This window comes from Chenopodium album, chromosome 2 (assembly GCF_948465745.1).
Source record: "Chenopodium album chromosome 2, dcCheAlbu1.1, whole genome shotgun sequence".
NCBI classification, from domain to species: domain Eukaryota; kingdom Viridiplantae; phylum Streptophyta; class Magnoliopsida; order Caryophyllales; family Amaranthaceae; genus Chenopodium; species Chenopodium album.
This window is the reverse complement of record NC_137835.1, coordinates 67,052,880-67,077,477: the sequence shown is the minus strand read 5'-3', so window position 1 is coordinate 67,077,477 and position 24,598 is coordinate 67,052,880. Positions and strand designations below refer to the sequence as shown.

At 33.1% G+C, this 24,598-nt stretch overlaps 1 protein-coding gene across 1 annotated transcript; it reads left to right on the top strand.

Moving 5' to 3' along the window:
- The first annotated feature begins 556 nt into the window (after positions 1-556).
- On the top strand, positions 557-21,752 carry LOC145586628 (beta-glucosidase 13-like). The gene is made up of 11 exons (XM_081643515.1): positions 557-915; positions 2,225-2,329; positions 11,657-11,732; positions 11,856-11,933; positions 13,693-13,780; positions 13,968-14,187; positions 14,273-14,391; positions 18,318-18,529; positions 20,096-20,233; positions 20,422-20,566; positions 21,365-21,752. The coding sequence occupies exons 1-11, from the start codon at positions 586-588 to the stop codon at positions 21,546-21,548; spliced, it is 1,695 nt and encodes a 564-aa protein (XP_081499641.1). The 5' UTR covers positions 557-585; the 3' UTR covers positions 21,549-21,752.
- The last annotated feature ends 2,846 nt before the right edge of the window (positions 21,753-24,598 follow it).

Genomic DNA, 24,598 nt, shown 5'->3' with positions numbered 1-24,598 from the left:
TGGAAAGCTCTTTACGAGCCTGACCCAACTACACTATTAATGTAACCTTTGAGACATTGATCAGCATTATTCTCCTTTGATCAATTGCTCCTTCTCCGTCATCAGTCCTTTGAATTGGTATAGACTTTAATTATCCCAATCAATTTCTAGATACGACTTTCTTGAAGCAAGCCACAGGTGACAGGTCATTTGATTTCAATAACGAATCTTACCTGCCCATGTGAACTAAACAATCATCACTAAAATCCTGCATAATAATGAATATGAAATTGAAAATTAAAAATGAAGATTTGTTTGTTAGGATTATTAAAGCAAGATAGAAATGACGAGTAGGTAGTGAAGTGCGGATCAGAGCAAAATATATTAATTCGTTAATTATTACATTTTTAAAACAATCAATTTAATTTTCATTACAGAGTAGGTGATTAATGACTCATCTGAATCTGACCTTTCATTATTAACATGTTTTTAAAATCGGAGAGAAGGGGCACATGACAAATTTAAACATACAATACTCCACATTACTCTTGGTTATATTATATTGAAGTTTGTAGCTTTGATTATTCGGAACCAAAATTCAAAACCATGTCTATCTTTAGTTCAAACACATTACTTCACATTATTACACCATCCATTACCACTAAGTTTAACCTAAATGACCCAAATAATAAGCTGCCTTTTTCAAAATCAAACAAAAGTGGTAAAAATTTACTGCTTAGAAAATCCTCCAATAATTCTTCTCTTGCTGTGAAATGCAACAAAGAAGGAAAAGTTGGGTGTGTTAATGAGCATCACCAAAAGCACAATTTAGTTGTGGAAAATATTCCTCCTCCTACACAACTACCTTTCTATGATGTGGAAAGAGATGATTTTCCTCGTGATTTTCTCTTTGGTGCCTCCACTTCTGCCCTGCAGGTTTTTTTATTTATTTTTTATTTTTTATTTTTTATTTTTTTTATTGCTTTCTTTAAGTTCAAGTTTTCTAAAGATATTTCATCTAATCATATATAGTCCGTCCCTTTATTTTTGCCTCATAGCCATATTTTGGGTCAACCTTTAAAAAATTTAACCGTAAATTACGGTTTATAGTCTTGTTAGATTTGTCTCATTGTATATTTTATTACTACCCTCGTTTTTTATTATGTGCAACAAAGGGGTATTATTTGTGAGACATAAAATATTTCTTTATTGCACATGATAAGAAACAGAGGTAGTAATATCAAGTTTTTATAATTTTTACGTTTGTGAAAATAAAAATATAGATGTTTTAAGATGTATTTTGGAGACCGTGTACGGTCAAATGGAGAAAAAAAAATAGAGACAGAGGGAGCACTCACTAATATATAATGACGGTCTCGCAATCAGAACACGAGATATCGGCACTTGACATCAGTTTTTCGCCAAGTGTCGAGCCACATATGCGACAAATAAGTATTATTGCGACACATAGAATGCTAAATAAGCAAATTTCGGATAGCTTTTTTAATACAAAAATGTTGTATAGTGTTTTATTATCGATATATTTCTAATATTTCATATATCAAAAATAAATTATAATTTATAAATATCTTATAACTTAGTACTATTTATAATAGGATGCTAAATAATAGGCTTGTGTTTGAAGCCAAGAGCTAGCCTTTTCATTTACATATCTACAGAACTACTACCTTTTTTTTTTTTTATCAAATGTAAAGATTGAAATTGAGCTAATGCAACGATCTTCTTATAGTTATAAGTCTAATGCAACTGTGGTTAGTCTATCTTTTGTACATGTAGTCTCTTCGTTTTTAAATAGTTGCTCCACTTTTTATTTTCGACAGTTTTTAAATACTTGCTCCATTTTTTTTTTATTTAGATTTAATTCATTTCTCTCTTCTATTAGACCTATTATAAATCATATTTTATTAATTTCATATTATTTCTCCTCTAATTCTCTCGACTACTTTTGAGTTTTACAATTTTTCGTTCTTCCACCTACCCCACTATCTCCATATTTTATAACTTTCTCTTATTTCTCCTATAAATCCGTGCATGGAAAAATATAGTAAGTATTTAAAAACAAAATGAAGTACTAATTAAAAAAAGTAGATGCGTAGTATAATAAATTAAAGTATTCATCTATTACATGTACGTAGTACTTTCAATTAATGTCGTTATTTCTGAAAGTTTTATGAATTGATATAGTTTTTGGACTTGAATTTGATATGTATGCTAAATTTCGTAGATTGAAGGACAAGGGAATGAAGGTGGAAGAGGAAAAGGTACTTGGGACTCAATGATCGAAGCCAACAAAGGGAGGAAAGCTGTTGATTCCTATAGCCTTTACAAGGTAAGGGTTGTATTTTTTTTTTCTTTGACAGGAAAGGTTGTAGTTAGGCCTTGTTTAGTTCACCTTATTCTTACTTATTTTAGAAAATATAAGTTCAGATCAGATCATAAAAAATAAGTTCAGATAAGATCAAATCAGAAAAAAATAAGTTCAGATCATATCATCGTTTTATATACAGTTTTTTATTGCTAAATGTCTTTAATTTCGTAATGAAAAAAATTATGAAAATCACATATTAATAAAATACACATTATTAAGAATCTAACAAGACCTCACTTGATATATATTTTCCGTATAGATTATCGTATATAGTTAATGTCAAAGTTAGGTCAGATCTGACATTCAGACCAGACCAGACCAGATAAGCAAAATTAAGATGAACCAAACAAGGCCATACAACGACATATATTGTACATGCATGTAAAAGTCATTGAGTCATACATTTTGAAATAGGATGAGTATGTAAGTTAAGGGTATTAAAGAGCAGAGCCTTCTCGAGAACTGCTTAGAACTCGGCTAGAGTCAGTTGGACTTGAGCTAGGTTTCAACTCAAGATTTTAACAAGCCAAGCCTGAGCTATCCTTAATTTGTATCAAAAAGCTCGTAAACAAGCTTAAGCGTTTTGTATGATATTTTTTTGTAATAAATTAATTACTAGCCAAACTTTTCTTCATTTCAATGCTTAGGGACTAAAATTAATCTTCAAAACTCTAGTGTTGGAGTTTTCGTTGTTGAATTTTATTTTATTATTTTTTTGTGTGTGTTTATGTAAACTAACAAAAAGAAAAGGAAAAAAAAAAGTCCCACATTGAAAGATAGGAGCAATTGCTTGAATATGAGAATCTATCTATCTATACTATATACAACAGTAATCACCAAGATTTTTCTAGAAGTACACGTGTCGCAATTATATTAAATATTTTCCTACCAAAATTTTTTTTTTTCCCTTAAACAATAATAAGATATTTAATAAAAAAAAATATAAATCAAACATAATAGAACAATAACAACTTTAATCAATAAAATATCAAATGTATACAAAATCTATAATAAATACAAGCTTATATAATTATATAAATATAATTTTTTTTCTTGTAAACAAGCTTGGGCAAAGAACTAGTTAAAAAATAAAACTTTGATTGTCTTAGATACAATGACTATGGACACCATATGGGCTCTGATTAAATGGAATAAATATTGAAGTGTAGTTGTGTTATTATAAATAAATTAAATTTACTTTATTTGTTGGGCCTGACAAGCTTTGAGTCAAACCCCAACCGAGCCTAGTGGCCTTTAGGAGTCTTGAGCTCAAGTTGAGCCTTAAGGAGTCTCGAGCTCAAGCCAAGCCTTATGTTGTCTCGATCTCAAGCCGAGCCTTAAGTAATTAAAATCTCTTGACAAGCTTCGCTCATAGGTTTGGTCTTGGCTCGGCTTGTAACACTCATAATGTGAGTAATATAACAGTACTAGTTGCATTGCCAGTCTAGATAATCCATGGTTTAACTAATATATTTTATATATAAGTCATAAAAGGATATGGACTATCTTTAGTAATATGTTAAAGAAACAATTTTTTGATAATATAATCAATCACTAACTTTAAGGAAAAATTGATTCTAATAATCCCATCTTTGACCGGTTCACTATAAATAATCCCACTTTTATTATTATTATTTAATAATCTCAACTTTATAGGGGATTCTCTTTTATTGGTCCCTAACCTGTTGGTAACTTGTTTTAATATGTTAAAAAACTTAAGATGCTACGTGTCACTTTGTTATTGGTTGAAAAATTAAAATTAATTAAAAAAAAAAAGAAAAACTAAAAAAAATTAAAAACAAGAGAAAAAACTTCAGCCATTCCAATTTTTACCCACGACTGGCGGGTTGGGTGGCGGAACCACCTTTCGGTGGGACAAGGTGGTTGATCATCAGGTGGGGAGGAGGGCATCAGGGAAGGTGGAACTAGGGGAAGGCAGCGGCAGCAGCAACGGTTGCACGTTTTAGCTTCGGCTCTATAGGCTGGCGTGTTTAGACACTTCGCTTGGATGCGCGACTGGGTTTTTTGGTGGCTATTTGGGGAGGTGTTGTGGCTGTAACCCACGATTCTGGTCGTTGTCTTGCTGGCAGGTGTGGCTGGGTTTTCGGCCTGGATGTGTCGGCCAGCTGTTAACCTGTTGTGGTTGGGCTTCATCCTGGCCGCCGCGCGCGGCAGGATGTTGTGGTAGCTGGGATGCGCGCCTGGCTGCTGCAGTGGCAGTCACGTGGCTGGGCAAGTGGGCATCCGTTCAATCACGGTTCCCCTAATTTTCAAACTCGATTAATCGGGGTAGTTTTTAGGGAAAAAGGGGCGGAGATCGAGGTGGTTTCAGGGGAAGGGGAGGCGGTTTTCGCTAGGTGGGGGTGGAGAGGGCTGAGGGTAGTTTTCGATTGCGATGGTAGGGGAGGCCAGGAGGAGACGGTTGTCGGAAGGTGTCGCGAAGTGGGGGTTGGGATTCCTGGGGTTCCTGTTCTTTTTATTTTTTTTAAAAAAAATTATTTTTTTATTGTTGACCAATCACTAATTGACATGTGTTACTTTTATTTATTTTTTAAAAACAATTTACCTAATGTACAGGTTACTGGTCATAAAGGACCAATTAAAGAGAATGCCCTATAAAGGTGGGATTATTAAATAATAATTAAAAGGTAGGATTATTCATAGCGAACCGCTTAAAGGTGGGATTATTAGAATCAATTTTTCCTAACTTTAATACTAAAACAAACACCGGAGGTGACAAGTGTCACATTCTGATGCTATTTTTTCCCTCTAAATTTCCTTCCTTTTTAGTAAACTTTTTTTTTAGAATATTTATATAATACAATTATAATAATATTCTTTCAACTCTTTGATATCATCTTTGTAATAATTATTTTGCTTTTTATTTGATGTTTTTAATTGTTCCATACACATTTACCTAAAATCTTAGTCCAACTTTTTATGATAGATTCATATAATTGATATAAACGAACTTACTTTAACCGAATTATTATTTGCCAAAAAAAGTAATATACTTCGTAATAAAATTGATTCATTTAATTGATATTAGTGAAATTACTTTAAAACTAACATGACTTAAATATTCAAACGTGTTTTGTGTGCGGTGTAACATTTATAACACTGATCACCCTGTAATTCTTTTAAACTAAGGAAAAATTGTAAATAATAATTCCAACTTTGGTGTATTTTCTTCAAATAATCCCAACTTCGGATTATTCTAGAATAATCCGAACTTAGGGGTTGTTTACTTTCTTTAATTAATCTTTTGCTTTGCCTTGTAATATAGATTACAATAATATAATTTCTATATATTTAATGTGTATGTTTTATCAAATTGTATTTGTTACATTTAATTACAATTTTAATTAAAAATTAGACTTACCGTGCATGGCACGGGACCTAAGCTAGTATGAAGTATAAAACAAACACGTTAAAAAATGGAGTACCATGTCAAAAATTAACATACATATACTCCCTCCGTCCTTGATTGATAGTCACTTATGCCATTTTTGGGCATCCAAAATGTTAGTCACATTTGCTTTTTTCAAGTACCATTAATATTATTATTTTTTTTACCAAAATTCTCTAACATTTGCAAAAATATTTGTGAAAATTTAACTTTTCAATGTAAATTTTATTTCCCATGTACTTTTTAATTACTTTCTCTCTCTACTTTTTTGCATACCCAATGTAAATTTACTTTTTCAATGTACTTTCTTTAGTTCTCCTTAATTCTCGTGATTTTTCTTCAAAAGTGACTATCAATCGGGGACGGAGGGAGTATATAGCTTTAAATTGAAAATTATACTGCAGAATCAAATTATCTACAATAATTTTTTTATGATGAAAAATTATCTACAATATTTTAATCACGAAACAAAATTGTGTTTAATTACACTAATTAGAAATTTTTTACTGAGCATTTATACTAATCATAGATAATTTTTATTGAATTACACTTATTTTACAAATATCACAATTTTTTTTTTATTTTTTAAAAATTCTTTCTCTCTCCTCTCTATTCTCTTTCTCTCTCCTCTTTTCTTCTTCTTCAAGCCATAAGGTTCATCTCATTTTCTCAGATAACGTAACACAAATTTCGCAATCGTCATCAATAATCGTCTTCATGGTTCGTTCGTCGGTGGTTCATTCGTCAGAAGTAGTGGTTTCACTGGGAGGGTAGAGGTGGTTTGGTGACTCCGTCGTCGAAAAACAAGTTCAAAGTTTTTAAGGCCAAATTCAGCCATGAAAACTCTAGATATAGAATTTTCATGGTCGAATTTGGCCTTTTTAGCCATATTTGAAGTGATATTCGAAACCATTGTTAACATTTTAAGGTATTTGTTTGATTTGATTTTTTTTTTAATGGTTTGGTTGGATCGGGGTTTGTTTGTGGGTTAGGGGCTAGTGGCAAGGCGTTTAGGTTGGTAGTGGTTCGTTGGTGGTGGTTATTGGTGGTAGTTTTTTGTTGGTGGTGGGTAAGGGGTTACTAGAGCCGTTTAGGGGTTATTAGGTGGTCCGGTTAGGGGTTACTAGGTCGGCGCTCAGGGGTTACTTGGGGTTACTAGGTCGGTTAGGGGTTACTTCGGGTTACTAGGTCGACGGCCAGGAGTTACTTAGCGTTAATAGGTCGGGGGTTACTAGGTCAGTTAGGGGTTACTAGGTCGGGGGTTACTTGGGGTTACTAGGTCGGGGGTTACTAGGTCGGTTAGGGGTTACTTGGGGTTACTAGGTCGGGGGTTACCAGGTCGGTTAGGGGTTACTTGGGGTTACTAGCGGTTACTAGGTCAGGGGTTACTAGGTCAGTCAGGGATTACTTGGTCAGGGGTTACTAGATCAGTCAGGAGTTACTTTTGTCTTGGGGTTACTTTGTCATTTGCTGATTTGACAACCTGCCGCATGGTGCGGCCAGCCGCACCAGAAACCCTCTGCTCTTTTTATCAATGTATTTATTCTTAATTTCAAGAAAATAGTACTGGTATTTATTAATATTATACTAAGTTAAGGGCTTGTTTGAGATTGTTTATTATTTTATTATTTTTTTTACAAAAATCCAAAAACAGGAAAAAAAAAAAGTGTTTAATTTTCACTTTTTGTTGTCAATTTCTAAAATTATCATGATTTTAATAATTTTTGCTAATTTTAGCTTGTAATATGAGTATGCTGCTTCTTGTCTACATATGTGTTTCATGCTCAACGTTGATACTTGAGGTAATATTTTTAGCACAAAGTATTGGGTGCCGCACCCAATGTTTCCTCTATCAGAAAAGATATTAGCAACATATCATCGTCATCTTCTTTTGATGAACAAGTTTCCACCAAATGACAAGTTGGTGGGGATTACTACGAAGGAAAAGAGCAAGGTTATCCATTGTAGAAGAGAGAGAGAGTTTAATTGCTTGAAATTATCAATTTTTCGAAAAACTGCCCAAAAAATTGAATTGGGGCTTTCTTATGTGATGTATAATTGTAGGAATTGATTGTCCCATATGATTGTATGTCCCATATGATTGTATGTTGAATTGTGAGCATTTTGATAACAAATACATGTATCTTGGTTGAGAAATGAGCAAAATATGTTATACCCATGACTAGAGCTGTCTAAAGCTAACCCGACCCGAAATATTGACCCGAACTCAATTATTAACCAACCCATCTGAACCCGAAATAATGGTGACCCAAACCCGACTTAACCCAACCTGCAACCAATCCTAGACCCGTGTTGACCCGAGTGTGTGAGACCCGAATCCAAATTAAACATGAATCGACTTAGAGATGACCCGACCCGAATGTAACCCGTAAATTATTGACCTAAACCGAACCCGACTTGAACCAAAATTGACCCAAACCCGTTTTAACCCGACTTAGATTGTTACTAACCCGTCTTGAATTCAACACAACCCGAATTTAACATGACATGTTACAAACCCCACCCAAAATCAACCCGACTTATTGACCCGACCCAAATTCAACCCGACTTGTTATTGACCCAAACCGAATTTTACCCGACCTATTACTAACCCGACCCAAAGATTCAACCCGATCTGTTACTAACCCGATTCGAAATCAATACAACTTGTTATTGATCCAACCTAAATTCAACCCAAATTGTTCCTGACCCGATTTCAAATCACCTTAAATTCAATTTAGACCATCTTATTATTGTTTATCAAAGCATTTTGTTTAGGAATACCAAGTTGGTCCAGGCCAGAAAAAGAAAGGAGCATCATTCCCAAATTAAAGAGTATTGTATATATTTGTTGGATGGTCAAAGGAGATAATTATCTTTCTAAATTATAGACTATAGTTCCCTTGATTGTATGTTGCCATATATATTATAGTCAAAGTAAATAATTAGCTTGATAAAAATGATAATTATCTATTTATAGTTAGTTGAACCCGAATATGACCCGACTTGGAATGAAACGACCCGACTTGATTGTAACTCGAAAATTATTGACTTGAACATAACCCAACTTGAACTCAAGAATGACTCTACTTGGAAATGACCCTACCTGATTATAACCCGCAAATTATTGACTTGAACTGAACCCGACTTAAATCCGAGAATGACTCGACTGGAAATTGACCCGACCTGATTATAACCCAAAAATTATTGACTTGAACCGAACCCGACTCAAACCCGAGAATGATCCGACCTGATTCTAACCCGCAAATTATGGACTTGAACCGAACCCGAGAAATACCCTAACCCATTTTAACCCGTAAAAACCCGAATTAAACCCAACCTATTATTCACCCGACCCAAATGTAACCCGACCTGTTATTAACCCAACCTAAACCCGATAAATGTATGACCCGACGTGATCCGAATCAAGCATGACCCAACCCGAACCCGACCCGCATAGGTTACGGCATTAACCGGAATTGACCCAACCCGAGTTGATCCGATCCAAACCCGACCCATTTACCCGAATTGATAGCTCTACCCATGACCTTAGTACGATATCTGCAATGGAGGTTTTGCCATTGTTATACATATTATCAAGCCAATTATACATATCATCCAACAAGTTATACATATCCTCCATTGGCTAGATAATATCCTCTATTAAATATATGATATTATTATTGGATGATTTCCTCTATAGATTATATGATATCATTTATGATTGTGTCTATGATACCTTTATTGGCTGGATGATATCCTCTATTTTCTATATGATATCATCTAGCCTTAGTATCATATAGCCAATAGAGGATATCATCCAGCTAGTAGAAATATCACCCAGCCAATAAAAGATATCATAGCCAATAAATAATATCATTCAAGCAATAGAGCATATCATCCAGCTAATAGAGGATACCATCTAGCCAGTAGAAATATCATCCAGCCAATAAAGGATATTATATTGCCAATAAAGGATATCATCCAACCAATAGAGGATATCATCCAGCCAGTAGAAATATCATCCAGCCAATAAAAGATATCATATAGCCAATAAATGATATCATCCAATTAGTAAAGGATATCTTCCAGCTAATAGAGGATATCATCCAACCAATAGAGGATATCATCCAGCCAATTTAGGATATCAAAAATCTGCATTTTGTTAGTTCGAACTGACAAAATGTTTCGTCGGTCCGGACTGACACAATACCTTCTCTATTTTTTGCATGCACACGTTAGTATAACTAGATTAGTATTGTGCGATGTACGGTTTGGACAAACAAAATTTATTTTTGTTCAGATTATTTTCGGTTCAGTTCAGTTTAATTCAGTTTAGTTCTTAATTTTCTTCTCTCATAAAATATTCAGTTCAGTTCAGTTCAGTTCAGTTCAGCTCCAATAAGTTCAGTTCAGTTCAGCTCTAATAAATTCAATTTTGTTCAACTCAGTTCAGTTCAGCTCTAATAATTTTAGTTCAGTTCATTTCAGTTCAGTTTATTTCAGCTCCAATAAGTTCAGTTTAGCTCATTTCAGTCAATCAGAAAAAAAAAACCCTAAGATTGAATGTTAATCAACATAATAAAATTTCAAATTATAAAGGGGAAAAAATGAAAATTACATATGCATATATATATATATATATATATATATATATATATATATATATAATTTGGAGTATTAATTTGAGTATTAGAAAATATTCCTTCCGTCCCAAAATACATGAGGCGTTGGACTTTTGTCACTATTGATGTATTAGATTTGACTATAATTTTTTTACTAATAACATAAGAAAAAACTTTTTTTTTTTATCATATTATCATAAAATATGTTGTTAGATAGGTATTAATATAAAGTTTCATAACATAATTTTTAAATAATTTTCATTAATATTTAATAATATAAAAATGAAGTTAAAATAGTGCATTGATATGTGTGAAAAGTTGATTGTGTCGTGTATTATGGGATAGAGGGAGTACCTACCAAAATTTTTATCAATAATTAGAAATATAAAAAAAATTGCTTCATCACATGTGTTTTAAGCGGGAAAATTTTCTACCACAACTTCACATGTGTATACTTAGGGCCTGTTCACATTACTTAGGGCCTGTTCACATTTACTGAACTGAACTGAACTGAGCTGAGATGAATATTTTACGAGAGAGGGAAATTTCACATTGAAACCAATCTAAAATATAGTCAAAGTTAGTTCATAAAAAATGTAAAAAAACCATAACAATATATGTATGGTGAAATCGATGTAATGTTGATTTCAACTAGTTTCTCGGATGTTCAAAAGCATTCATGGTACAAGCTTGTAAATAAATCCAAGTAAATCAAGTACAAGCACTAATCTCTGGTGATTTATGTTTCACAAATAATACCCAAATTAAAATTTGTGACTACAATGAAATAAAGGTAGTAGTAATTTTACCTTTATACCTTACTTACATGTAGAGGTGTTAAAACCACAATCGACCCGACCTGATCTGAAACCAACCCAAAAAAATCTAATTCAGATTTCAACATGTGTGGACACAATAATTTAACATGGTTCAAGTTTAAAAATTAACCCGATCCGACCTGACCAATCTCACCAAACCCGATCCAAACACCCGAATTGACACTTCTAGTTATATGTGTTACAAACTTACAATTAACTTGAACTTTCAGTTTTTCTATAGAAAACTAAAACATTTGGAATTAAAGTTGGTTTATTTGCATGATAAACATGACTTCAATCTAGCGGCTTTAAATTTTGATAGTGATACCAATAAACTAAGTATCCAACATTTCTTGTCAAAAAAAATAAAAAAGTATCCAACATTTAATAATAATAAAAAAAAAATTTTAAAAAAAATGACATGTGAAAAATGCAGGAAGATGTGAAGCTGTTGAAAGAAATGGGCATGAATACGTACAGATTCTCCATTTCTTGGTCAAGGATATTGCCAAGTGAGTTCCTTAGCTTGATGCAAATTTAAATAATTCCCTAATTCATCTTCTAATATGTAATTATAACCAATAATATTATGATTTTCACGAAACACAATTGTTAATTTGTTCTTTTACATGCAGATGGTACCATTCGTTCGGGCGTAAATGAAGAGGGCATAAATTTCTACAACAACTTAATTAATGAATTAATTGAAAATGGTAGCTCTTTATTTTTAATGCATTATTTAGTACCGTACAATCTTTTCTTTGTTTATTTGGTTTGTTTTGACTTTTGCACTATCTACATAATTTGATTATTTTTTTGTACCTAGTACTTGAGGAAAGCATAGCATACCATGTGAAATTTCATTTTGATCAACTTATATTTTAAACATCAATGTATTATAAATTTAGAAAAATTAGAAATAATAATCCCAACTTTGACACATTTCGCTAAAATAATCCCAACTTTGACACATTTCGCTAAAATAATCCCAACTTTGGATTATTATGTAATAATTCGAACTTTGGGGTTGTTCTTTTTCTTCAATCCCAAATACTCGTAACTAGTTAAATGGTTTTTTTTTTTTTTTTTTTTTTTTTTTTTGTTGTTGTTAAAATGATACGTGTCTCTAATTGGTTAAAAAATATAAAAAAATAAAACCAAAAAAACCACCAAACCACGTGAACCACCCTAAGAACTCCGGCCAACCCGCCCACCCCAGCCACCTAGTCGCCGGACCGACGTCCCTCCCCCACCACTAGAGTCGCCGCTCCGGCTTCTCACTAAACCATCGTCTCCCTCTCCGAAACCCCCACGCAACCACCATTAAAACCCCTCCGCCACTTCGAAAAATCCCAACCGCACTCCCCTTACCCCCGAAGCCCTAGCGCCTAGCGTTTTCGACGGAGAGGAAATGGCTGTTGGGGGGTTTTTGGGAGTGGGGGAGGGAGTTTCGAATGGTTAGAGTGGTTTAAAGGGAGTTTCGGTTGGTTAGAGGGGTTTAGGGAAAATTGAATCGGAAAAGAAGGGGCTTGGGGGTGGAGGTGGGTCGCAACATCGTCACGGTGGGGTAGAGGGGAAAGCGGCGCAGCACTTGGGGAGGGGAAGCGCGGCTGGACTACGACAGGTGGTGGTGGTCAGGAAAACAAGGGTTTTTTTGGTTTTTTTATTTTTTTAATTTTTTTGGACCAATTGCTGGTTGACACGTGGCATAAAACCTATTATAACAGGTCATTGACTTTCGTTGACCTGTTTGGGATTGAAGAAAAAGAAGTACCCCCAAGTTCGGATTATTCCATAATAATCCAAAGTTGGGATTATTCTAGCAAAATGTGTCAAAATTGGAATTATTATATCTAATTTTTCCTATAAATTTCAGCTTATTAATAAATTAAGAAATTAATGATGATTATTGTATTAAGAGATAGAATCAGAAATGAGGTTATTCGCAAGAAAGTAGGTGTGGCGGGCATTGTAGATAAATTAAGGGAAAATCGTCTGCGTTGGTTTGGACATGTAAGACGGAGACCCGAGGGTGCACCGGTGCGAAGAGTGGAAGAGTGGGACCATGGAGGGATTAAACGAGGAAGAGGAAGACCAAAGATGACTTGGTTGGAAGGAGTGAGGAAGGATATGAAGTGCATGGATTTACGTGAGGATGAAGTTTTGGATCGTAAGGGATGGAGGAGAAAGATTTATGTTGATGACTACACGGAATAATCAAATTTGGTTCATGTTAGCCGACCCCACTTTTGGGATTAAGGCTTTGATTGATTGATTGATTGATTGTATTGAGAAGCATGAAAGTAAACTTACAACACTAGTAAAAACAGAAGACCTTCTAAGTTAGTCTTTTGTACATGACTACTATACATGGCATACTAATTATATTTGTAAGTTTCTAATAATTCATATATACCCTGACTGGCTGATTAGTTCATCTCTTAAAATCTCTAATGAATCCAATGTTATCAGATATTACTCCTATGGTTACATTACTCCACTTCGATCTTCCACAAATTATACAGGACGAATTTGGAGGCTTCTTGAGTCCACACATCAGGTTCATGTTCTTCCATAGACAATATTTGTTTCTCGAAACAAATAGCTCATCGCCTAAATTTAGTTGTCACATTACTGGTTACGTTACACCATCAATGTGACAATAAATTCCAGCTCAAAAGAGTATCTTAAAATTTATAAATGTCATACTATGGACAACATATGAGTAACTTTTTTTTTATATACAGAGAATTGTTTAAGGAGTATGCAGATCTATGTTTTAAGAAGTTTGGTGATCGAGTAAAGTATTGGGGGACAATTAACGAGCCTCTAATTTATGTTTACCTTGGAAAAAAGATGGGATTTCCTCCTCAACTTCAGATTGATTCTGAAGCTCCTTATATTGCATACCATAATATTATTTTAGCTCACTCCGAGGCTGCAAAACTCTACAAGCACAAATACCAGGTAACACTTCGATTGGAATCCTATATGTTTCTTCAACATAAGTTGATTTCGAAATCTAATTAGCTTCTCATACAATGTTTTGCAGAAAAAGCAAGGCGGGAAAATTGGAATTTCATTGCCAATTCAATGGTCTATGCCATTTAATCAACATGACTCTATGAATTTAGCTGCAACGGAAGCGTGTTTGGATCTCTCCGTTGGTTGGTATGTTAAATAAACCTAATGTTAACTTCGTGCAAATAAATAATAAATTGATCATGATCAAAGTGTAATTATTGAAGTTATTTAGCTAACGTTATTAGGTTTTAATATGGATTATTAACTTCATTAGGCTTGTGAATTGTGATATATACAAATCTTTAATTTATAGTGCTCTTAAACACATACCCACTCTAGAAAGAGTCTAACTGTATATAAGTGTAACAAAGTTCTATCGTAAAATCAATTTGTAATATGTAGCGTTGCCTAACTAGCCTATGCAGCTATACTTATGCATCCTCCCCATGTCTTTCAATTTCAATACTGCATAAATAGTCGGCGCCGTATCACTTGCGGCTTTGGTTTTCTAGAGCAATAAAGTGAAAAGAAATATAAAGAGTTGATACACATACAATCATTGTATGTTGTCCCTACATACAACATCATTAGAAATTTAACACATCATCAAAAAATGGGAGAAAATTAGAAGTCAAATATAAATTGAATATAATAGAACTTGTGCCCATTATTTCAGCCAATAAAAACATGACAAATTAGAGTTGTATGTAGGGACTACATACAACAAGACCTGGTTATTGGGCGGGTCGGGTCAGGGTCGGCGCGGGTCGGTTGCAGGTCGGGTCAAAGAGGGTCACATTTTATAGGTCAATATTGGGTCAGACCAATGCGGGTCGTGGGTCAATAGCGGGTTGATAATGGGCGGGCCTACAAAATATCAATTTAAAAAAATATTGGACAAAGCCATTATTAAGTATATATGAATATAAATTTATCTATGTAATTATTTTTACATTATCTATTTTTTTATCAATTAAATTGGAAAAACATTTTGGCCCTATAATGACCCTGTCCAATAAGAGCCATGTCCATTAAAAGCCCTTTAAGCTTGGCATTGACCTTATTATCATTGGACTACCCTACCCAATAATCACCTCTACATATAACAATTGTAAGTGTAACCTTTACCAGAAATATATACGAGTAGCGACCCATTTATTTGAATGTAAGTTGTCCCATGTCGAAGATGATCAATGAGAGACGGTTATCACGTACCATCACTTACAAGTTTGAGCTGTTGTGCGTTGTAATTGCTCCACTCCAACCGTACTCAATTATTTATTTTGGGATGATGAAACTTCAATTCTATTGTGCATCACCCCACCCATATTAATTATTTTGGGATAATGAAACATCAATTCTACTGTGCTTGTTTGTTATTGGTACGAAGTACTACTCTCGTTAATTGTGTGAATTTGTGTTCATTGTGCATGGTCATTTTTTTTTATGCTTTGTTTATTTTTCTTGTTTTGATTGAACTTATCTTATTTAACCTATGTGATGAATTTTTTCAAAGTAGAAGGTCCCATTTTCACTATAAATTTCCTTCACTGACTATATCTCATGAAATGAATAAAAATCAATCGATTAATAAAATTAAACATGGCCTAAATCTATAACATAACATAGAATTATATTCTAGATTGAAAAAAGTTGGTGCCACACATAACACAAATATATTATACGATGGTTAGAGTATCATCCAATCTATCTATCTATAACTACTATATACTAAAGGCGAAACCAAAGATGACACGTGTCATCTTTTGGTTAAAAATTTTCCCGCCAAAAGTGTTTTTTTTTTTTTTCCATTTTTTTTGGCTTTTTTGTTTTTTGTCAAAAAATCTTATTAGAGAATATTTACTATACGTAATACAAAGTATAATATTTTCATTCCTTTCTTACAAAAATCTATCTATCTATCTATCAATATATATATATATATACTAACTAAAGGCGAAACTAAAGATGACAGACACGTGTCATCTTTTGGTTAAAAATTTTCCCGCAAAAAGTGTTTTTTTTTTCATTTTTTTTGGCTTTTTTGTTTTTTGTCAAAAAATCTTATTAGAGAATATTTACTATGTGTAATACAAAGTATAATATTTTCATTCCTTTCTTACAAAAATCTATTTATATATATATATATATATATATATATATATATATATATATATATATATATATATATATATATATATATATATATATATATATATATATATATATATATATATATATATATATATATATATATATATACTAACTAAAGACGAAACTAAAAATGACAGACACGTGTCATCTTTTGGTTAAAAATTTTCCCGCCAAAAGTGTTTTTTTTTTTCCATTTTTTTTGGCTTTTTTGTTTTTTGTCAAAAAATCTTATTAGAGAATATTTACTATACGTAATACAAAGTATAATATTTTCATTCCTTTCTTACAAAAATCTATTTATCTATCTATCAATATATATATATATATATATATATATATATATTTATATATATACTAACTAAAGGCGAAACTAAAGATGACAGACACCTGACATCTTTTGGTTAAAAATTTTCCCGCCAAAAGTGTTTTTTTTTTTTCATTTTTTGTTTTGCTTTTTTTTTTTTTGTCAAAAAATTCTTATTAGAGAATATTTACTATACATAATACAAAGTATAATATTTTCATTCCTTTTTTACAAAAATAAAATACTTTTTCCTTCCAAAATAATCTTTATGTTTCTTCCTTGTATATTATACTCAAATATTAATTATTTCATTATTTGATATCCTTATATATTATACTCAATTATTAATTATTTCATTATTTGATATGTTAAGTATGGATCTTTAATTATTTTATATATGTATAATTTTGGTTTCCTATCTTTATCTAATAATTACATAGTACATAGATTAAGGGTATGTTCACATTTATTGAACTGATCTGAGCTGAACTAATTGGAGCTGAACTGAACTAATTGGAGCTTAACTGCTGAATAGAGCTGAAATGAATATTTTATGAGAGAAGGAAATTAGGAGCTGAACTGAACTAAAATTAAACTAAATTGAACATGCCCAAATTATTATTACTGTAAATCATATTTTAAACATATTATCATAACTTTTTAAGTACTTAAAATAGGAATTATATGGGTTAAAAGTTATATTTTTGTTTATATAATATTTGTGTATCAACACACCACGGGTTTTATGTTACACCACATGCCCAAATTATTACCATACTACTGTAAATCCTATTGTGATATTATCTATGCGATAATATGACCTTTTTCAAATTATATATTCTTAAATTTTAAAAGTGGTCGATTTTATATGAAAAAAATGTATATAAAGATAATGTAGATGAGAGGCTAGCTATATACATATAAAATTAATTATTATTTGTTTGTCAAAAAGAAAAATAGTACGGAGCATCACTTTATTGTGAATTTTAAAACACTCATAGGCAAAGGAGTATTTTTACGAAACTCATTTTGTTAATAAGCTCTTTATACTTCATTTGATTTTTCGTGTTTTATTTTAGTAAATATTAGAAATAATAAGAAGATAAATATATCTTAGTTAAATTTTTCATGTAATTTATATTACTTTTTGATAATTTTTTTTTTGATATTAAATACAAATTATTATGTTACAAGCACTAACGATAAATATAATTATAGTGTTGCACCAATAAGAATTTGAAAATTACCGTGCATGGTACGGGAACTAACCTAGTTTAACACTATGTCTAAATATATAATTCCTCTGTTCTTTTTTACTTGACCCGCTTTGACTTTTACACTATTCACTACCCCTCTTTTGACCGTGTTTTGTGAATAATATGTAAGGAAAAAATATTCATGTTGGATAATTTTGAATTCGTCTCAATAAGTATTATCATAATATTTAACTTTTATATTTTTTAATTATGGAGAATTAAATTTATTGACCGTTAAAGTTTTGCATTGGCAAGCGTGATAAAAGAAACAGGTCAAGTAAAAAAAAAACAGAGGAAGTATTGTTTTTTTTTTTTTTTTTTTTTTTTGCAATAATCTAAAGCTAGTCTTAATGAATTAGGTTTATGAATCCTCTTGTGCACGGCGATTACCCAGAATGGTTGAAAAATAACATACCAGGACTCCCAAAGTTCACGAACGAGGAAAAGGAGCTAGTGAAGGACGCTTTCGATTTTATCGGTATAAACTACTACTCTTCAAGATACATCCAACAAACTTTCTCTTATGATGGTATGACGGGCGAAGTTACGGTTTCTTTCAAGACCCAAACTGGTATGAATGATTATTTCAGTCTCGTTAAATTTATTTTAATAAACACACGAGTGATAACAGTCATCTTAAACATTCTAATCATCCTTTACTACAAATTTTGCAATTGAATTGTGAAAGGAAAAAAAGGTGTCATATATAACCTATTTACCTGGTTAAACTTGTCTAAACTCTATAGCACCCATCTCAAAAAACTGTGCTTGTTTTTAAATGTTGTGTCAAACATAGAGATAAGTGATAGTCCACGGTGTTTTTTTTTTTTTTTTTTTTTTTTTTTTTAAATTTATTTATTTATTATTATTATGCTCATTTTGAAATCAAAATATTTTAAAATGAGCCAAAAAAAAAAAACATTAAATGAATACCCTAGGGTGTACTTTGCACGTATATATAATTTTTAGAAAAAAAATTAGAAAAAATAATCTCAACTTTCATCAATTTTGGATGAATAATCCCAACTTTCAATTATTCTGGAATAATCTAAAATTTGGAGGGTCTTCTTTTTCTTCAATCCTTTATACGGTTAACAGTTGAATAGGTTATTTTTTTTTTATCTTAAAGTGACATGTGTCGCGATTTAATTGGTTAAAAATATAAAAACAAAAAAGAAAAAAACCACCCATTTCGATACGAAGCCAATTCGGTAACCTGGCCAGCCAGCCACCTCCCTCGCCGGACCGTCGTCGCTCTCCCACCAGCAGATTCACCGCTCTGGCGTCCCCTATAAACCACCGCCCCCTCCCCAAAACCCTACGCAACCACCAATAATAAAACCCCTCCCCCATTTCGAAAACTCCAACCACCACTCCGCTAACCCCGAACGACGATGAGGAAGTGGTTGTTGGGCGCTTTTCGGAAGTGGGGAGGTTTAAAGGGGGTTTCAGTTGTCGGTGGCGGAAAATTAAATCATAAAAGGAGGGGGTTAGTTGGGGGTGGAGGTGGGTCGCAACAGCGGAACATATAGGAGGTTTGGGGGGAAAGAGGCGCACTGTTGGGGCAGGGCAAGGGAGGGGTAGGAGCGGACGGCGGTGGCAGGTGGTGATGTTGGTGGGTGTTACTGTGGTCAGGTAGGGGATTAAGGGTTTTCTGTTTTTTTTTTTAAATTAATTTTTTTTTATTTTTTATTTTTTTTATTGGACCAACTGCAACTTAACACGTGGCACATAACCTGTTATAACATGTCATTGACTAGAGTTAACCGGTTTAGGATTGAAGAAAAAGAAGACCCCTAAAGTTCGGATTATTCCAGAATAAACAAAAGTTGGTATTATTTTACCGAAATTAATGAAATTTGGGATTATTTTTTCTAATTTTTCCTAATTTTTAAGTCAAATGCTTGCAATTTATTACTAATGATTTCTAAATAATAGAAATTGATGAGCACTTAGAAAGAATTTAACCAATGAGGAGCAAAGTATAAAATACTTTCTACTCCTAGTGTAACTCTTGCCAATTTAAATCGCTAAGGTAATTAATCAAAGCATCAAATCTTTTAATCACTACGAATATTTTGAAGCTATGCATAGAGAGTACATTGATAATAGATATTTGTTTATGAAATTTCTCAAGAAAACGTTGAGAAGAAGAATCTCGGGAAGCCAGCTGAAGGGCGAAAGGATATTTATGATCATCCTAATGGACTTAAGCAATTGCTACTTCACATGAAGAAAAAGTATGGTAATCCCGAAGTATATGTGACTGAAAATGGTGAGTTACATGAATTACATGAACTTCTACATTCTTGCTTCGGCCAGGATCCTTCTCCTTTACCGGAATTTTCAACAAAATTAAAACTATCCTTCTATACAATATATTTCATGTGTTTAATTCACTTACTATTGCTCATATTATGTGCATTATTCAAGTAATCATGTTTAACATGTTTTGTATGGCAGGTATCTCTTCACAACCTACAATATCAGGTTCAGTTAAGGATTTGATTAAACATGAAAAATTAAATGAACTGCAACACGCATTTTATGATTACGATAGAATTAAGTATGCAGCTGGCCATCTTATTGCTGTTCGTGATGCAATCAGGTAAATTTTTAATCTAGTTACTCACGTATTAGTGTCTAAATATAAGAGGTTTCAATGTAATTACTCCAATTTAAAGCCTTTTAACATTCAATAGCTTAACATTGGTCAAGATAAGTCTTTGGTTTTGCCAGGTCAAATTTGTTCAACTTATAAGTTTCTAAGCCAATAGGGCACATGGTTTGGAAAAATTTGTGTGGTTCACAATATATTATTGTGAATTAGAAATCCATATGTACGAATCTAACTGTACTTTGAACATAGTGACATAAATTTTAACATATATATTGACGTTTATTAAAACTTGTGCAACCTTTAATATTATTGTGAATATGAACTATGTCATCATTTTGAACCTAATGAACATTATTTTAATATAGTGACCTTTATTATTTATGTTGATTTGTATATTAAAAATTTTATTAATAAAAAAATTAACCTCTTGTGACTCTTATTTTATTACAAAGTCTTTTTTAACAAAATAATTTTTATTTTAACATAGTGATTTTTATGATTAATAAAACAATCCTAATGTCTCTAACATTATTGGTCCGCAATAAATTAATGTGAACCATGCATGTCTTTTTAAGAGTTTGTATATATGGTTTATGCTGGTGTCGCATGTAATAATAAAAGTCAATTGAATTAGTACAATATTATCTCAGGCTACTAGGCTAGTATATATGAACGTTACATTGTATAGATATTATCATTTTTAGTTTGTAATAACATTTCTGCCGAAAAAGTACCTTATAAGAAAATGTTAATAACATTGAACGTTATTCGTTGTACCAAAAACAGGGAAGGAGCAAACGTTAATGGCTATGTGGTGTGGTCATTGTTGGACAACATGGAAGTGGGAAGTGGTTATGATGTTCGCTTTGGTCTAAACTTTGTAGATTACTTTGATAATCACAAGAGATATCCCAAGTTATCTGCTATATGGCTCACTAAGTTTCTTAAATCTCATATAATTGGATACTAGTGGTTTCACAATTGTGATGCTTTACAAAATTGTGCGAGTACTATTGTGTTTTGGTTATTCGGTGTATCATGTAATTTTTGTTTAGCAATAATGAACTTATATCTAGACATATAATGGCTACTTTTGTTCATCTCTTTCTTGGTTTTGCAAATAAATGGCTCAGATGTGCCATAGATGTTTGGTTGCATTGTAATTTTGTAATTAACTTTATATTTTACGGAAATGAAGTATGATTTTATTCTATATAGTTTGAGATTGAAATTACTTACATGTTAATCGATAGAGATTAATAATGAATTTAATTTTAGGTTGTTCACTTTAAAGGTTTCAATAATCCCAATATTCAATTATTTTTAAATAAATTCGAATTTTGGGAGACATTTGCTTTATTACACCAAAAATACTTGTAGGCTAGGCTTTTAGAGAACACTATTTTCAAGTGGGATCATGTTAATCTTGGGGTACTATAGATGTTATCAGAGCCAAGACTCATATCGATGCATTAATGTGCCTTAGTGTTAGAATCTAACCCCTTTCTTATGTATTCTTCTCTCTTTTTACTTGTATTTTCCTTATGTAATGTCTTTCAAGTCTTTATTTATACATTGTAGGCTATAGATAGAATTATCGTGTTACTTTCGTTTTAGTGTTCACTAGTAATTCTCAATGAATCAAAGTTACTTACCCCGTTGCTATTGCTTTAAAAATTGTGTGTTGTTTTAAGCCTTTATAGATATTGTGCTTACCTTTTTTAAAGCATCCCCCACCAAACCAAGAGACCCTCAAAAGACGCCTTCATCTCGTCGTTTCCGCTTGTGCCCGCTTCGAAGTATCGACCACCACAAACCTCGACCTAGCACCCGTTGTTGACAAGTGCTTCCTTAAGATACCTTTGGTCCGTGTTGTTGTGTTCACACAAACCTCTTTCGTTCTAGGCTTGCGTCCTTGTCGCCAAAAGACAAGAGCACGCCGCACGATCCGGTGTCAAAACTCTCGGACAGTGACAATTGGTATCAGAGCCAGGTTGCTAGAGAAATGGCGCACGACGAGACGCCAGAATATACTTGGGAAGAACGACTTACTTGGCTTGAAGGAAAGTCGAAAGAGTGGGCTATACTGGAAGAAAGGTTTCCCAAGCTCGAAGATATTATGATAAAGCAAGCCAAGCAAAAAGAGAGGCTTGCGTCAACAGTAAATGGGTTGACGTAGCAGCTTAATTTTGTTCAAGGCATAGCTGATAAGGCACAAGATAAATGTGCAACTTTGGTGCATGCCCAAAGAGGGCTTGGGGGAAGTGGAGTTGCTAGAATAAAACCTCCCAAACCTCGGACCTTTAGTGGCATGAGAGATTCAAAGGAAGTTGATAACTTCATCTTCGACATAGAGCAATACTTTCGCATATGTTAGTTGGAGGATGGACTAAAGGTGGATACTGCCAGGTGTATTTAGTGGACGACGCTAAACTTTGGTGGCGCACTAAGTATGCCGACATCCAAGCTAAGAGGACGTCAGTAGACACTTGGGATGACCTAAAGAAAGAACTGATAACCCAATTTAACCCCGAGAACACTGAGTTTGTTGCTCGCACCAAGCTTCAATTCTTACCTTGCAACACAAGACCTCCATTCGAGAGTATGTAAAAGAATATTTGGTGTGCATGTTGGAGATTCATGACACGTTGGAGAAAGATTGGGCTTAAAGGAAGATATGGCACTAGAAAATTAATACCTTGTCAGGTTCTATAGCTGCAGCTAAAAGGTTGATGGATTACTCATCAGTGAGGGTGTCTAGCCACAAGAAGGGAAATAGTGGGTTAGATTCAAGTACCTCAAAGAGAACCAATAGTAATTCTCAAGTTAGCTCGAATAGTGTATGGAATAGATATAGGAATAGGGGAGAAGACTTACGGAAGAGCGGAGTTGTCGCATCCTCAAACAGAGGTGGGTCCTCTGGCCCATCATCATGGAACAAACCCCTCACTTGCATACTATCTCGTGGACCTCACAAATGGTTCGAGTTCCAACACAAGGCGGAGATAGACAATCTCTAGAAGAAACTCTCCTCAATGTCCTCAGATTCCACCAAGGGGGATGACAAAGAGGAGGATGTAGTCAGCGAAGAATACCCTTCAAGTTGGGGGCAATGTACTATATGTATGCTGTGGGAAAGAGACGTTAGGAGATAAAGGTCGAGTTACTAAAAAGATGGTACGTATATGTCTTGATCAATGGGAAGAAAGCTCAAGCGATGGTTGATACGGGAGATACTGACAATGTAACACCCCCAAATCTCCCTCTACGGAAATACTAGTATAATACATATAATTATACCGTAGAGATAGACTTAGGCGTATTACCGCCGCGTGATTACGCAAGGCTATTCAACTTACTAAAAATAACAATACTTTGCAGCGGAAACTTCAATACTCTTCTTTATTAATAATAACCATAATAGTAACCAATGTTATGAGTACTCCAAATAGATACAAGACCAAATTCCTAATTTAGTGAAAACCAATCCCGGGACTCCAATGCATTATTTATTGACTCCAACCTGAAATAAGCAACACTGCTTACCATTACGGTAAACAGGGCGAACCAAAACAAATAAGAAGTACGAGTTAGCAAAATATGCTAAGTACGATAAGTGCAAGATCATTAAACTCAATTTATTCAAAAACATGCTTAAAAACCAATTTCCAATAAACAATCCAATAATTCCAAACTCATAGTTTAAAACCAATTCTCAATAATTCCAATATCAATAATCAATAAAACCAATTCCAATTATTTAAAAACCAATTCCTCATATTAAAACCAATTCCTCTCCCAAGTGTGCACACCCCCCAAGCTAGTCTCCTTATGTTACAAGGCTATTCTTGAGGAAAGACCCGGTCATGCAAAGTCCAAGGCCTTATCAATAAACCAAATCCGCATAGTGGGATTACCAACATGCTTATAAAGCATAATAATAAATCAATGATTCAATAAATCCTCTTTTAAATCCAATAATTCAACCTTTAATGAAAACAATCCAATTCCTTTTCCATA

Coding starts and splice junctions, on each gene's coding strand:
- LOC145586628 (XM_081643515.1), top strand. CDS start 586: ATGTCTATCTTTAGTTCAAACACATTACTTCACATTATTACACCATCC. Junction 11,934..13,692: donor TAATGAATTAATTGAAAATG/GTAGCTCTTTAT, acceptor CAATGTTATCAG/ATATTACTCCTATGGTTACA. Junction 20,567..21,364: donor GCTGTTCGTGATGCAATCAG/GTAAATTTTTAA, acceptor TACCAAAAACAG/GGAAGGAGCAAACGTTAATG.